We start from the raw sequence: 16646 nt of genomic DNA, 5'->3' as shown, positions 1-16646 counted from the left end.
GGTGGGGTGGAGCAGGCCCAGGTGAGCTAGGGGCTCAGGCAGGAGGGGTGGTAGCAGGCAGTCAGGGCTGCTCTCAGGGACTGAGGGTCCAGACAGGTCTGGCCTCCTGGGTGCAGGAGGCTGGACAGAGAAGGGGGTACCCTAGAAACACCCTTGCATGTGTCTAGGGAAGTGTAACATCTAGGCCCACGAGCAGCATGGTCCGATGGGGGCTATGGAGGCTTGAGAAAAGGAGGAAGAAAGGACAGGAAGGGGGTGCCTCTAGCTCTGAAGTGCTAGGCTGAGACACTAGATTTTGTCCTAAAGGCCCTGAGGAGCTACAGAATCTTCTTGAGCAGAGGAGTAACCTGGTCAGACTGCAGGGGTTTATCTGCCCACATGTAGGATAGACTGGAGACAGAGAGACTGGGAGCAAGGGACCAGGGAGGAGGCAGCTGCAGTTCCCTCCTGGCCTCTGATTGGCCATGTGAGGTCAGGGATAGAGGACACATGCCAGGCAAGGCTAGCACAGCCATCCGAGATGCCCTGGGAGGATGCCCAGGGCAGCCTGTTCCATGTTCCTTTCACAGGATTGCCAGAGCCGGTGAGTCAGGCGGGGGGTGGGAGGGTAAGGCCTTGGGAGGGGAGCTTTGGTCTTCTGGGGCTGCAGGGCTTCTTATGTGGCACTAAGACCCCCAGCTCAGACAAGCTGAAACTCCAGGGAGGCAGGAGCTGAGGCAAGGATCCCAGGAGAGGAGGGCCTGGTTGGTGGTAGAGGGAGAGGTCACATCAAGGGAGCCGACACAGTGCAGGGGACCCAGCTGGGCCTGGGAAGTGGCTGGCCACCCTCCAGGCCTCTCTTCAAGGATTTGCTATGAGAGCCAGGCAAAGTATGTGACCCCCTCCGGGCCTCTGTTTCCCCTAGTTTCTTTTCAGTTTCGTGTTTCAGAATTGGTGAGAATGGTACTGCAGGAAGCAGTACCAGTGCCCAGGGCAGGAAGAAAGAGGGCACAGGTACCTGAGGAAGAAACTGGACTTGGGACAGGCGCTTGGAAACCACCCACCCATGGAGGGAGGTGGGTGGTGCTCACATGTGCTTGGTGTTGTGAGGACACGTCCACGCCCACACACACGCTCAGGCTGCCAGCGCCCAGCCTCAGACCCCTGGGTGTGTGGCCAGGAGGAATGAAGTCAGTCTCGGAGAATCTGCCTTGGGCTCCCACACCAGGCCTGGGGGTCTGATCTCAAGTACAAGGCTTGGCCTTCCTTGGGCTGGGATTTTCCACGGTCTGGCCTAGCAGGGTGGGGAGGGAGGAACCAATGATGGGAGAGACTACTGCTCCCTCTCTGGCCTCTTTGTGAGCCCTAAACTAGCCTGCAACCCCCTCCCCAGCAAAAAACACACTCCCATCCCACACCCTCAATGATTAGGGGAAGGGACACCTGGATGGTGCTGACGACCATCCCTTGCAGCAATGCTTAGACACTGCCTCCTCTGGAAGTCTCCCTGAGCCATAGCCCCTGACTGGGAGGGCCCTCCTCTGGGCTCCCAAAGCCCCTGGCCCCACCAATGCTTGCCTAATTACAGCACTGAGATGCCGCTCCTGCTAGACTCCCCCAGGGAAGGGCCTGGACTTGATGCATGTGAGCACACTCAGCTTGGCACCTAGGATGCTGCCTTCAGGGGAGAAATGTTTCCGACCCAAAATGAACTGTGGGGCTCAGGGGTAGTGGCCAGAGGTCTGCTAAGCACCAAGCACCCCCACTTCAGACATGGCCTTGCCCTGTCCCATTCCCCTCTCAACCAACTGGCTTCCTTAAGAACTAACAGCCCAAAGAGAGGCCCTAGAAAACCCACTGACTTGGTGCCCAGATGCCAAGTCCCAGGCCTGCCTCTGCCAGTATTGTGGCATTTGAGGGCTCAGTTTTCTCTGCCCAGAGGTGGGGCCCATCAGGCTGAGCCTCATGCTGAGGTCTTGCATTCTAAGAAAAGCCACTGCAAAAGCTCAGCAACCTCTAGGTAAAACATCCTGTCTTCCAAGGGGCCCTAGAGCAGCTGATGCATGGCTATAACGTGCCCTTCTGCAGGGATGCTGCAAGTACCTGATAAGGACCAGAGCAGGTGGATGCATCCTGCATCACACCACAGAAGGACCTGCCATCTGATTTTTCCTGAGCTCCTGCAGGTTCTTAAAGTGGAATTCAGCACACAACTCAAATGAGTCCCCTTGGATGTGACGGAGTGAGTGTTCCCAGTGGAGACACTCCTCTCGCCTAGTCTTGGCCTCCAGCAGTACCCAGGGAGACAGGCACCCCATGAGCAGCAGCCCCTTCCTGAGGTCAGCTTGGCTGGAGACAAGGCATCATCCCTCTGCTGACAGAGGCTGAGGAGGAGGCTGGGGTCCTAGCACCTATGCTCTGGGGCACTGTAGGGCTCAGCCCTTACTTGGTGGGCCAGGCACAGCAACCTCAATGGGGAGCAGAGGATTACGGGTAGAGGGAACTGACGACAGCTTGAAAGAGGCAAGGCAGGGTGGGACTGCATAAGTACCAGGCACCGACCAGAAAACCTTGACCCAAAGGCTGTCTGTATGGAGGGGGTAGCAGGGCGGGGGATTCTAGGACAGCAGAGAATGGATGATGGCCATCCGCACTAGCCAGACCCACCCGTCGGCCCTTGTCACAGTAGCCCTGACTGGTAACAGCATGGGTGGAAGCTGCCTCTCCAGTGTGTCCTCATGCGCAGAGGGCTTGGGCCTTCCCAAGAGGAGGACGTATCTTCACCCGCTGAAAAGCCAGAGGGAGCCCGTCCACAGCTGGGGCTCTCCCCCAGGACCAGGACCAGGGTGAGGGGAATGAGGCCAGCGAGGTGTTTTGTTTTTTTTCTTTTTTTGCTTGGGGTGCAAAATTTTAGGGGGTGCCAAAAAAACTCAGTAATGGAGATAAGTAATATTTAACCCAATAGTTTTTAAAATAAAAATTAATGCAAAAAGATCTGTAATGAACAAAATATCCAAATTTCAAATTAAGACAAGATCCGTGTTGCTGACTTTTCAGTTTGCCTCAGGCTCCAATATGGCTTGGCATACCACTATTACTGACTCTATTTAAAATTTGGATATATCGTTTATCACAGGGTTGTTGTTGTTGTTGTTGTTGTTTTGCATTAATTTTGACTTTAAAAAATACATCTCAATATTACTCATCTCAACTACTGTGTTTTTTGGTAGCCTCTGAAATTCTGCATCCAGGCCAGTGCCTGAGTGGTCTGTCTTGCCCCAGCCTTGCAGACTCCCCCGAGGAAGTCTGGACTGCCGCCTGGAGCACAGGCTCCCCTCTAACCTCCTGCGCACTCAGGCCAAGCTCACACATGCCCAGTGATGGGCAACCTGCCACACCTCCAGGGGCATCCCTTAAGGCCTTTCTGGCCCTGAAGACTCAGGTTTCTGATGCTCCTTGCCTCACCCTGTAAGCTGGCATAGGACATCTCTAAGGGGAGAAGGAGATGCCCTCACTGAAATGAGGGAGAAGCTGGATGAGGGGTTTCTTCCTTTTGTCCTCAGATGACCCAAGCCAGGTGCAGAAGGCACACCTCCTCCCAAAGCTCGGCTAGTCCCTCCACCAAAGCCAGAATCAGAGTCCACACCTGCCTGGCCAAACCCTGGCACTGATGATGCCTGGGTTCGGGTTAAGCTGGGAGGTGAGGTGCCAGGGGGGCTGTTGGCTGGGTCGGGGGAGGTCGGCAGGGGGCGCTGCTCCGTGCTTAGCAGCTCAGGGGAGGCCTCCGGGAAGTTCTGAGGGGCCCGGCGCCCGGAGCAGTTTCGCGCGGCCAGGGGCACGCGCGGCCGGAGGGGCGTCGGGGGCGGTACTCACCGCGGCCGTTCTGGTTGGGCCGGTACACGCTGCCCACGCTGAGGCGGCCCTGCTGCGCGCCGTTCCGCTCCCCACCCAACGGGGGCGCGTCGGAGCTGCGCACCGGCAGGTAGGGCGGCTCCAGCGCGCGAGGTGGCCCGTACGCCTCGGGCGGCGGGTTGGCGTAGGGCGGGTACCAGCCCAGGCGCGGGTCTCCGCCGTAGGCCTGCGGCGCCTCGGGGCCGGGGTCGGGGTAGGCCTGCTCGAAGCCGGTGGTGCCCTCGCTGTACAGGCTGTGCGAGTAGCGGCGGTCCAGGCCGTCGGGGGGCGGTGGCGGCGGCGGCGGCGGCACATAGGGCCTCTCGGGGGCTGGGTAGAAGCCCTGCGGCGGGTACTCGGGCAGCTCCTCGCCGCCGCCGTACTCCTCGTAGCGCGCCCGGGGCTGGTAGGGGTAGATGACCCCCGCGGAGGCCACGGCCGCCGCCCCCGCGCCCATGCCGCCGCCCGCGGGCCGGTAGTACACGAAACCCTGGTCGTAGGTCCGCGACGCGGGGTCGTAGTTCTCGTACTGGCTGACGAAGGGCGCCTGCGGGTAGGGGAACTGCTGCGGATAGGAGGGCGGCTGGCGGTAGGCGCTGGCGAAGGCCGAAGCCGAGACCGAGGAGGCGGAGCCCCCGTGCCGTTGCTGGGAGACGGAGGTGCGGGCCCGGGCCATGCCCGTGCTGTCCCCGACGGCCACCTCGCGCCAGTTGTCGGGCACCTGGCCGAAGCCAAATGGGTGCCGCGCCTGGCCGCGCACGGTGTCCGAGCCCACGCGCCCCGGCAGGGGCAGGGACGGCGCCTGCCGACGCCGGGGGCTCCCGTGGCTGCGTCGCTGCTGGGCCTGGGGCGCGCCGGCCAGCAGCACCCGGGAGCTACTCTCGGAGCGCTGAGGCCCGGCCGGCACGTACTCTGAACCCGAGTTGAGCAAGCTGTACACCTGCCCGTTGTTCTCCCACTGGATCAGCTGCCGCCAGCGCCCGGGGTCCGAGCCCTGCCCGGGCTGCGCCTGCTGCCCGTGCACCATCACGCACAGGCAGGCGCCCCACACCAGGGCCCCCAGCTGCTGGCTGCCTCGGGCCAGAGCCATGGTGACCCCTCTGCAGAGGCCTGGTGGACAGAGAGGCTCTCAGGAGTGGCCCCCTGGGCGTGCTTCTCTTCCCACGGCCTCGAGGACAGGAAGGCTCCTTGCTTGCCCCAGCTCTAGCTTTGTCCATGCTGGCCTTGTCCCGAGCGGGACGGCTCCTCCGATGACAGCATTTCGAGGCCAAGGGGTCAGGGCAGGGCAGGGGCGGTGCCCAGGGCTGCACGAGGCTCTCCGCAGGGCACCGGGCGGGCAGGACCGCCTGTGGGCCTTACATGGCCAGCCCCGCACTGGCTGGCCGCTCGGCTGGCGCTTTCCCACTCTGAATGAATAAGCAACAGGCTGGGAGCGTCGGAAGGCTTCGGCCTCTTGGTCCGCCTGCTGGGGCCTCCTCCGCGGGGCCCTATGGCCCGCCGGCTTTTAGCTATGTGCCGGTCCTACAGCTGCAGTGCTCCCTCCGTCCCTGGAGTTCCCAGCCAAGCCACAGACCTGCCTCTGAGGAAGGGAATCGAGCAGGGAGTAGGAGAGGACCTCTGGGGACTCGGGCCTGGTAAGTGGGGCTCTGGCAGGCAGAACAGGGCTGGAGTGTCAGCACCACCCCGCCCATTCCTCTCTGCTTTGGACACAGCATCCCTGGTCTCCACCTTGCTCACTGCCTTCTCCTTTGGGCTGGAATGGGCCTCTGACTCCTGTCTGCTCCAGCCTCCTCCCAGTACTCCCGAGTTTTCCCTTTTCCTTGTTCCCTAGAGCCAGTGCTAATTAAGAGACACCCTCTTTGTATGTTCCTTCCGCCATTATCCCACACCCTCAATAAGAAAAAAAAAAAACAAAACCACACACCCTCTTTGTTTGTGGGCCTCCTCGGGGAGATGCTGAACAGGGACCACTCTCTAATTCCAGGCCTCAGGTGCACCGCAGCTCTTGGACCTGTGTAGAGAGGCACTGGAGCTGCTGCTTTTCCCTCGTGGCACACCTCAGGGGCTTACTTTCCCAGTCTGAAGAGTGGGGTGTATCCCTGGGCTGAATAGCACTTGTGAGATCCTCGGAGAGGGCAACTTCCCAAACATCACGTATGGTTTCTGTCCTGCATCTCTTGACTCTGCATAGCCTGGGAATAACTTGAGTGTACACATGGATAAAACAAAACCAGGGGCTGTCTTTGATATGGGACAGGGGTCACTGTGAGACAGAGAAGCCTGTAATCATAAAACAACAGAAGGGTGGTTCCGGAGAACTAGCCTGGTCCTGTTGCTGTGTGGCTCAGTCCCTTACTCTATCTGATCCAGCTGCCACATCTCACCAATGGAAGATTAGGCCACTCCTGAGAGTGCTTTGGGTGATTCTCTGTTCCTTCTGGGAATGGCAGGGATAGGAGGCGGTCCCAGAAATTTGAACACTTCACACTCCAAATACTGCTCTTCCGGCCTCCCCTGGGCTGCCTTCTCCAACCGTATTCCTGGGAACCGAAGGGCAGAAATTGCCCTCTTGGGCTTATAAACAAGGTATGAAGGACCTGCCCTTAATTTGGTCCCTGTATATTCCTTCTTATTTTGGAAATGCCTGGAGCCCACCTAGGGAGGAGGTAACTAGAGTGGACATTCTTCGGGAACTGTAGACCTCCCAACCCCATCCTTGCCAGGCAGCATTTGTTCACCCATTGCACTGTTCTTCAGGACTGAGGCTTGGACTCTGGCATGTCTCTACCCTTTAAATGCCCGGAATTCAGCCCAGAGGTCAGGGGCTTCCAATATCTCCTGGCCAGCAACCTGTCAACGCTCACACCTCAGCTCCCTAGCGTGGGGTTTCCATCTCAGACTCCAGACAAGATTCCTCCAAAGAGCCATTGGTGTGACTGACACCAAGCAAGATGCTGAGGCAGGACTCACTAAGGGCCGGGACCTGGAGGGTTAAGCCTTCCCTCCCTCCTGCTTGCCCCCTGCAGTGTTGGCCTCAGCTGCTTGGAATCCCTGGGGTCCTGTAGGGCCCTCCCGCCAGCCAGATGGGCAGCTGCGGCAGCAGAGGAGGGGGAGAAGTGGAAACAGGCCTCAGGGTACCCCTAGGCAGGGAGGGAAGGGAAGAGGAGTGGAGGGAGGATAGAGGATGACTGTGAGGAAGGGAACTCAGTTGCCCTAAAATGAAGGCAGAACCCCTCGCCTTGATTCAGACAGCAGAGTAGGGACTGCCTCAAGGCTTTGGGTGTGGGGGGATCAGGGCACAGGCCATTCCACTCAGCGGGCCTCGGAGCCAGCTCTTGGCGTGAAACCTTACCCGATGCTGGCTCCTGCTCCTCTCTCTTTTTTCTTAATAAGGTCGAATCAGAGTGAGTCAGAGGAGCCAAGTTTCCTGTTAGGCTCTATTTGAATAAACTCTGCTCTGAACATAGCTTGGGCCTCTGCACAGACTTCCCTGGCCAGGACAGCGCTCCTGCCAGCCATCCCTGCTGAGATGGAGACCCAGGATCCACACCATGACTTGAGCGGGGGACCTGGCCTGGCCCAGCCACTCCCCAGGGAAGGTTTTTAAGCTCTCAGAGCTTCAGAGTCCCGTCTGTGACCTGGGGGTAATCATACCTTTCTTGTGGCATATTTGGGAGGATGGAATGAGAGGATTTTGAAAAGTTCCCAGCACAGAGCCAGACATGTGGCCACTATTTTCTTTCTTTCCTCTTGACTTGTGAGAGAAGGGAGGGGTGTATCTCTTGGGGTTGACCCCCATTCCCACTTCCTCTGTCTTTCCTGTTTTTATCTGTCTTCAGCATCTTTCCTTGCCCAGGGTGAACCTTGTGCAGGGGGGCCAGAGGTGGCCCCTCCACCAGAGCTGTCCTCTCCCTTCCTCTCTACTCCCTCCCTCTGACCTCATTCTGCTTGGGTTTAGGTCTCCTGCAGTGGCTGACAGGCCCAGCAGCTCTGTGAGCCCAGGGGAGCCTGCCTACCTTCACCTCTCCTCATGCTGAGCAAGGCCTTGCCTCGGTGGCTGGAGGTGTCCTGGCATCCTTAGGTTGAAACCTTCAGGGTGGGGTCCTAAAAGAGACCTGGGCAGGCTATGGAGGGTGCAGAGCTGGGGTCAAATGAGGGCGTGGACTTAAAGGCTGAGCTGAGCCAGAGCTGTCTGGGGGGAAGGGCAGCTCTCTGCCTGTCCCTACAGGCTGGGATTCACACCCACATTTTTAAGACCCAGGCATGTGCTTGAGGCTTGTTGCCAGTTCTTGGCACTAGGAACCAGTGTCAAGGGACCCTCAGAGGGGTGGTGATAGAAGGATGAAAGAGCCTGTTGATCGGGCACAACTTTATTAAGCCCCTACCGCATGCTCAGCTCTGTGTTGCTGGGGCTCCCACGGAGCAGCCAGGGTCCTGTGACCCTGTCATGGAAGGCCGGGTTCTGGAAAGTCCATGGGGGAGCCAGGAAGCAGCAGGCCTGACCAGCAGCAGGTCTAGGGAGCAGAGAGGGGTCAGGAGCTGTGGGATTCCTCACTTGCTTTGCAGAGGAAAGTACTAGGAGGCCCATTGAGGGTCGGAATTTTCTGTGGTAGTGCGGAAGCCATGAGGGCAGGCCCCGGAGCACCCAAGCCCTCCATCTTCCAGGCTGCACTGTAGATGGGTGTTGGGCAGCACTGGGAATCCAAGACCCAACCCAGGCAGCTGCTGCCTCTGGAAAGTGGGCTGGAGGAAGTGCTGAGTGAGGAGGCTGGGCGAGCTGGCACAGAAAGCGCTGACTCTGCAGGGAGAGGACCACCAAGTGACCACTGCCAGCTGGGCCCCGTGTCTACCCCTCCCCCGCAGCCACATCTGGTGCAACGGTGGGGCGGGGGACCCAGTCCCCAGGGCCGAGGCAGCTGAGGAAGGGGCCTGAGGAGGGGGCCAGAGCCATGGGTTTGGAAGTGTTTCTTCAGGGCTGGAACTCCACTCCGGAAGTGGGGGAGGTGAGGTCAGAGCCTTTTCGAGGGACTAATGGGGTTGGGGGTGGAAGGAACCCACCCTTCTCTAGGACCCAGGGGAATTCTGTGGCTTTGGCTAGTTCCCAGTCCTTTTTCCTCCCAGCTCTCTGAGCCCCCTCCCCCACGGCTCCCAGGGGATTGGGAAATAACCAAGCTGATACAGTACTCTGGGCATTCAGGTTGGGTTCTGTGGAGGCGGGAAGCCCCCTCAGCCCCTTAGAGCTTCTCCCCTCTCTGACTTTCACCCCTCCTCAGAGTCTGGGGCAAGCAGGCTCTGTGTGGCCTGCAGAACGGTAACATTCCTGTCTACCTCCACCTCCAGCCCCAACCCCTACCCAACCTGGGGGCCCTGAGCCCAGAGCCAGTAGAGGCAGGGGCCGATTGTTATTGCAGGAATGAGGACCAGCTGGGGAGAGGGATCTTCTCCCAGGGACCTGCCTGCATAGTTGTCTGGGCCTTCTTGGTGGGAGGGCCCTGAGCTGGCATGCCCTGGGGGGAAGAGGGCAACTGTCCCCTGCCCAAGGGAGAGAACTGGCAAAACCAAGCAGGGCGCCAGGCCCTGGGGACACAACCCAGCAGAGGCCTGCAAATCTAGGAGGGAAACTAAGGCAGGAACCACTGGTTCTGACTACTAACGTCCTGACAAGGTTAAGGGAGGGCTTGTGTGCTCTCTCTCCCTCCTTTTCTTTTTGTCTGTATATTTAACTTTCACTGGGATCTCTCTGGGTTTCTCTAGCTTTTTCTTTGTTTGTTTGTTTTTGTTTTTTTAAAAAAGCATAGTCTTGCTATGTTCCCCAGGCTGGGGTGTAGTGGATTCACAGCAACCTGGAACTCCTGGGCTCGAGCCATCCTCCTGTCTTAGCCTCTGGGACTACAGGTGCACACCACCATGACCGGCTTTCTATCGCTTTTAAATTTTCTGCAGTAACCTCCCTCCATCTTACTCGTTCATTTTATGTCTGTGGCCAACTGTGTGACTTGCAGCCTCCATCTGTCTCCATCTGTTTCTGTTCCTCCTCAACTCTCTTACACACTCCCTCCCATCATCTCTATCTGCTGATGCTTCTCCCAATGAACGATTCCTTCATTCATCCACTCACTCACTCACTCACTCACTCAGCATGTTCCCTGGGTATCTGTGGAATACCAGCCCCTGTGCTGACTACAGTTGTCACAGAGAGCAGCCAGACCTGCCAAGTCTCCTGTGGGTGCCCAGGCTGGTGGGGGTGTCATAAGTGATAGTCCTGGGTAGAGGTGAAGACATGGCGCTGGCTCTCTGTGGCCTTTGGGAGGCATTTCTATTTCAGTCTCCATGTCTGTCTGTCTGTCCGCCCATTTACCTATCCATCTCTGTCAGTGACTCAGTCCTTGACTCACCTTCATGAGGTGGCTTTTTTTCTGCTTTCTCAGAGCTCATGCAGTTTACTCATTTCCCCCTGGTGGGGGTTGGTAGTGGACCTGGAGAAGGGGAGGTGGTGTAGGTTGAGAGTGGAGGTGGGTGATGGAAGTGACAGAGGCATTCCAACCAAAGGGACTCCATCTTGAATGGGGGACTGGGTAAAATGAGGCTGAGACTTGCTGGGCTGCATTCTCAGGAGGCTAGGCCTTGGTAGTCACAGGATAAAACAGGAGGTCCCAAGATACAGGTCACAGGGACTCCACTGATAAAACAGAATGCAATTAAAATTTTTAAAAAGCCAGCTGGCTGGGCATGGTGGCTCACACCTGTAATCCCAGCACTCTGGGAGGTCGAGACGGGCAGATCACCTGAGGTCAGGAGTTCAAGACCAGCCTGGCCATGGTGAAACCCTGTCTCTACTAAAAATACAAAAAATTAGCCAGGCGTGGTGGTGTGCACCTGTAATCCCAGCTATTTGGGAGGCTGAGGCAGGAGAATCACTTGAACCTGGGAGGCGGAGGTTGCAGTGAGCCAAGATGGCATCACTGCATTTCAGCCTGGGCAACAAGAGCGAAACTCTGTCTCAAAAAGAACAAAACAAAACCCCAAAAACAGCCCAAACCAAGATGGTGGTGATCATGACCTCTGGTTGACCGCACTCCCCATTGTACGCTAATTATAACACATTAGCATGTGAAAAGACACTCCCACCAGTGCATGACAGTTTACAAATGCCATGGCAACATCCGGAAGTTACCCTGTGCGAGCTAAAAGGAAGGGGAACAGGGAAATTGTCAGTTCTGGGAACTCCCTACCTCTTGCCCAGAAAACTCATGAATAATCTACCCCTTCTTTAATATATGATCAAAAGATAATCATAGATGACTGATAATCAGCAGTCATCGGGGCTGTTCTGCTTATGGAGTAGCCATTCATTTACTCCTTCACTTTCTTAATAAACTTGCTTTCACTTTACTCTGTGGACTTGCCCCATATTCTTTCTTGTGTGAGATCTAAGAAGCCTCTCTTGGGGCCTGGATCGGGACCCCTTTCCTGTAACAGAAGGAGCAGGCTCTTGGGGCCAGTGGAGACTAGTTTTGCCCAACTGGGCGCTGGAAAGGAAAGGGCCACAGGGTGATGAAAGAAGAGATACCAGCAATCTCTCCCTTAAGGTTTTTTGTAATATAATTTTAAATCTCAGATTACAAAAGAAATAGGTCAATTATAGGAAATTTAGAATACAGAGTAAAAGAGAAAAAGTAATTCATTCTGTAACCTAGAGAAAAACCATTGTTCTAGGCTCCACACCCCCCCCCCGCCCATTCATTTAAAAAAACAATTACATCATAGTGTCTATGTCATTTTACAAGCTGCTTTGTTTGTGTGATAGCAGTTGATGAACATTTCCTTGTGTCAAGGTAACTGCTGTTTCAATGTTCATATTGATCACAGGAGCTCCTGCCTGCCTAGATGAAGAGGAGGTCAAGACTTGTGTCCCCCACTCACCAAGATACCCCCTCTGTTCTGGAGTGGTGATCCCCTCCCCTGTTAGGACCTTGTCTCCCTCAGGACTGGACCTGTATCCTGGACCTGCAGTCAGATTGCCAGTTTCACTTGGAGGTGGAAATGTCAACCCACCGGTTGGAATGGGAAGGTGGGGTGTGAGGTGGGGGAGGACCTTCATTTCTATCTGCCGGAAGGCCAGCCACTTCCTGCATAGCATTTCCTTCCTGCAGTATGGGAAGGACCAGGCTTTCTCAGACCACAGAATCTTGAGAGCCAATTCCACATGGAGCAAGCCGTGGCTACCAGCCTTGAGTCTACGTAACTATGGCCTCATCCCTGACCCAAGAAGCCTGCTCCACAGCCTTATGGTGTCCCCGTAGGGAGAAACACCTGGCAACTTAAATTTTTAAAAATAACTTTTTTTTTTTTTTGAGATGGAGTCTTGCTGTGTCGCCCAGGCTGGAGTGAAGTGGCGCGATCTCTGCTCACACACAGAAAAGTTCACAAATCCGAAGTGTACCACTTGATGAATGATCCCAATGTGAGCACACCTCTGCATTACCACCTGGATCAAGAAATAGGACATCACAGCAACTGGCAGCTTCCAAGGAGAAGCTCCAGAAAGTTCTGCCTGTATCAGCACCTGGCAGGATGGGAAATGAGTTTTCTTTAACCAGATTTTTAATGACTCACTTATGTGGACAAATCATAACTGAATGAATCACCTCCTTTGTTGATTTTTTTGGGTACTTTATTTGCTATTATAAATGATGCTGTAATAAGCACCCTTGAAGAAATCTTCATATCTGCCTCTGCTGTGTAGCAGGTCACAGTGCCTGGGTTTGGTTCTAGCCCTCATTTGTGAACGTGTGACTCTCCATGCCTTTTTTCTTTCTGTAAGATGGGAATAATGGTAAGAATTTAAATGAGCTAATGTGGAGTGTGTTTAGTTCAGAACCTGGTGCGTACAAGCACTCACTAAGTATCAGTAATTATTAGACCTTTAGATTAATTTATTAGAAGTTGCATTTCTGGTGAAAGGGTTTGAGTGTTTTTTAGGCTTTAGCACAGAATACCCAGCCAGATCCAGAAAGGTGGTTCCCATTTACCTGCCTGAAGTGCCCTCACCCTTACTCATACTGGGTACCGTTTTCTAAAAGAACATTAAAAATTGGATAGGTTAAAAACAGGCGAATACATTTTTTTAGTTGCATTTTTTTTTTGGTTACCTGTGAGAGTGAACATGTTGCCTTATGTTTGCTGACCTCCTAAATGGTCTATTTGCTCCTACTTTTGTACCCCAAAGTCTGCTCTCAAGACGGTAGCCAGAATGATCCTTTTGAGACATTTCACTCTTCTGCTTAAAGCTCTGCAATGGTTCTCAGGTTAAAAGCCAAAGTCCTGTTCAAGGTCTCTAGGATCCTCGCCACTTGGTCCCTTGCTCTTTCTGTTCCAGCCACCTTGGCCTTCTGCCCCTCCACCGCACCATGGCAATTTCCCCTGCTCTGTGTGGTCAACTCCCTGAATCTGTTCAAAGCTTTGCTCAAATGTCTCCTTCCTAATGAGACCTCCCCAGCCCCTGAGCTCCCCATGTCTCACTCCTGATCGCCTTACTTAACTCTTCTTTTTTTTTTTTTTTTTCTAACCAATAGTACTTATACCACTGTCTAAAATACTTCATAATTTACTTGTTTATTGTTTGTCTCTCTCCAGTAGAATGTAAGCTCCTTGGGGCAGAGACCTTTGTCTTGTTCACTGCTATGTCCCATGTGTAAACTTGTCCGGCACAGAAGAGGTGCTCGATAAATATTTGTTGAGTGAATGAATGATAAATTTTCTGTTCATATTCTTTGACTATTTTCTATTGTAATGTTCATCTTTTTAGTATTGGTTTATAAGATGTGTATTTAGCACCTTTTCATATATCGCTCTTTGTCACATATTATGCAATTAATTTATCATTTCCATCAATTTTTAAAATACTTTCTTGATGCTTCATTTTTAAGCTGTCAGATTATTAATCTTTTCTTTATTGTCTTGGACTTTATTGTTGCATAACTACTGCCTTCACCAGGAACATATACATTTTCAATTAAATGTGCTTCTGTGATTTTATGATTTCATTTCACTTTTTTATATTAAACTCTATTTTACCTTCATGTGTGGTGAGAGGTAAGAACATAACTTTAAAGCAAATTAACCAACTGTCGCCAAATGAATTATAAACAAATTAATCATTTTCCAATGATCTGAAAGGCCATTTTATCATACACTAAATATTTTTGTGTGTTTGACTGGGTTTACCATTCTGTTCCGTTGGCCTATCACATCATTCTTACATTGGTATTTGTTGCCCTATTTTAATGATTGTAACTTTTTAATAAGGGTTAGTGACTGAGAATACAAGTCCCATTGTTTTATTTTATTATTTTAATTATTATTTTTTTTGAGACAGGGTCTCACTCTCTCACTCAGGCTGGAGTATAGTAGCACTATCTCGGCTCACTGCAACTTCCACCTCCCTGGTTCAAGTGATTCTCCCACCTCAACCTCCTGAGCAGCTGAGAGTGTAGATGTGTGCCACCACACCCGGCTAATTCTTGTATTTTTAGTAGAGACAGGGTTTCACCATGTTGGCCAGGCTGGTCTTGAACTCCTGGCCTCAAGTGATTCACCTGCCTCTGCCTCCCAAAGTGCTGGGATTACAGGCATGAGTCACCGCACCCGGCCCATTTTTTTTCTTTTGAGGTGTTCTTTGCAGTCATTCATATATTCTTTGAGATAAATTCTAAACTTTTTTTTTTTTCTGCCAAGATAAACCAGCAAAGAAAAATCCCACTGGACATTGCAATTGGATTAGTTTTTATTTTTTTATTTTTTTTATTTTTATTTTTTTGAGGCGGAGTCTTCACTCTGTCACCCAGGCTGGAGTGCAGTGGCGCAATCTCGGCTCACTGCAAGCTCCGCCTCCCGGGTTCGTGCCATTCTCCTGCCTCAGCCTCCCGAGTAGCTGGGACTACAGGCACCTGCCACCGCGCCCGGCTAATTTTTTGTATTTTAGTAGAGACGGGGTTTCACCATGTTAGTCAGGATGGTCTCGATCTCCTGACCTCGTGATCCACCCGCCTCGGCCTCCCAAAGTGCAGGGATTACAGGCGTGAGCCACCGCACCCGGCCGGATTAGTTTTTTAGATTAATTTACTGATAATCAACTTCTTTGCACCATTAAGTGTTTCTGTCCGGGAATGTGGCATATCTTTCTATTATTAAGGTCTTTTTTACTATACGTCTTTAGGAAGCTTTATTTTATAGGTGAATGTAGTGTGTTTGGTGCTTATTTTCGTAAAATAAAGCAATGACATCTGTGGCAGGCAGCTTCTGTAATGGCTCCCAATGATCCTTACCTTCTGGTATTCACCCCCTTGTAGAATCCCTTTCCTTTGTGTGTGGGCTGGATCTAGTGACTTGCTTCTCATAAATAGAATATGGCAAAAAATGATGGGTTGTTACTTCTGAGATTAGCTTATAAGAGGCTAATTTCTGTTTTGCTGTAATTTTGTCTCTCTAACCCTCTTGCTTGCCTGTGCTCATGAAACCAGCTGCTGTGTTATGAGCCACCTTATGGGAAACCCGAGTGGCAGAGAACCAAGGCTGGTGGCTGGCCAACAGTGAGCCAGGAGCTGAGGCCCACAGCCCAACAACTGGTGAGGAACCACATGCTGCCAGTAGCCATGTGAGGTAACTTAGAAGCAAATCCTTCCCCAATTGAGCCTTCAGATGACACCAGAGCCCTGGCTGACCCCTTAATTCTACTCTTGTAGACTTTGAGCCAGAGGACTTAGCTAAACCACACCTGGATTCCTGACCCACAGAAACTTGAGATAATAAATGTTGTTTTAAGCCACTCAGTTTGGGGGTAATTTGTTACATAGCAGAGATAGCTAATATAGCCCCTGTTTTTTGCATCATGTTTTCTAACAGTTTATTAGGAAACGAAAATTTATTTTAGGCTGGATGCAGTGGCTCACACCTGTAATCCCAGCACTTTGGAAGGCCGAGGTGGGTGGATCACCTGAGCTCAGGAGTTCAAGAACAGCCTGGGCAACATGGCAAAACCCTGTCTCTACTAAAAATGCAAAAATTAACTGGGCATGGTGCCGTGAGCACCTGTAGTCCCAGCTACTTGGGAGCCTGAGGTGGAAGGATCACTTGAGCCCAGGAGGCAGAGATTGCAGTGAACCAAGATCACCCCCATTGCACTCCAGCCTGGGTGACAGATCAAGACCTTGTCTTGAAAAAAGAAAAGAAAAGAAAAAGTTATTTTATAACTAGCCACTTTACTAAATTCTTCTATTTTGGTAATTTTGTATTTTCTTAGTTTTTTATGGGAAGACAATCATATTTGCAAATAATTATAATTTGTTTCCCTCTCTTTATTTTCTATATAATTGCGTTAGCTAGGATCTTTAGAATAACGTTAAATAACAAGATACTAGAACTGTTTGTCTTGTTCTCAGATTTGGTGGAATGCTACTTGTATTTTACGCTTTTGATTTTGGCTGTTGGTTTGAGATTTATTATTTTTTATCATGTGAGATAAGTATACTTTGATTTCCCGTTTACCTGAGCTTTTAAAAAGAAAATCAGGAATGGATGTCCCAATTTACCAAACATCTATTCAGTATGTAAAATGATCTTTTTCTCCTTTGACCTATTGCCGTGGTAAATCAGTTCACTACCATTCTAATGTAGAATTATCCATGCATTCCAGGAATGTTTGCTCATGCCATATTCTTTTAATACATTGTTGACATACATTGGACTTATCTGATTAAATTTTCATTAGGACTCTA

At 52.4% G+C, this 16646-nt stretch overlaps 1 protein-coding gene and 1 long non-coding RNA gene across 3 annotated transcripts in view; one reads left to right on the top strand and one right to left on the bottom strand.

Annotated features, from left to right (window-relative positions):
• Positions 1-5937, bottom strand: part of LOXL1 (lysyl oxidase like 1) — a 26275-nt gene extending 20338 nt beyond the window's left edge. Inside the window, exon 1 of one of the 2 annotated variants that reach the window (XM_015142675.3) lies at positions 3853-5937. In XM_015142675.3, coding sequence (XP_014998161.1) covers positions 3853-4960 — 1108 coding nt within the window. In that variant the 5' untranslated portion in view covers positions 4961-5937. The remainder of the gene's footprint in view (positions 1-3852) is intronic. The other variant, XM_077939830.1, reaches the window with a different exon arrangement.
• On the top strand, positions 3744-16646 carry LOC106999235 (uncharacterized). Its single transcript, XR_001445971.3, has 3 exons — positions 3744-3961; positions 12228-14692; positions 16059-16646. It is a non-coding gene; the product is annotated as an uncharacterized LOC106999235 (long non-coding RNA).

This window comes from Macaca mulatta, chromosome 7 (assembly GCF_049350105.2).
Source record: "Macaca mulatta isolate MMU2019108-1 chromosome 7, T2T-MMU8v2.0, whole genome shotgun sequence".
Classification (NCBI taxonomy): Eukaryota; Metazoa; Chordata; class Mammalia; order Primates; family Cercopithecidae; genus Macaca; species Macaca mulatta.
Note: the sequence above shows the minus strand (reverse complement) of the source record. Positions and strands in the feature narration are given on the sequence as shown.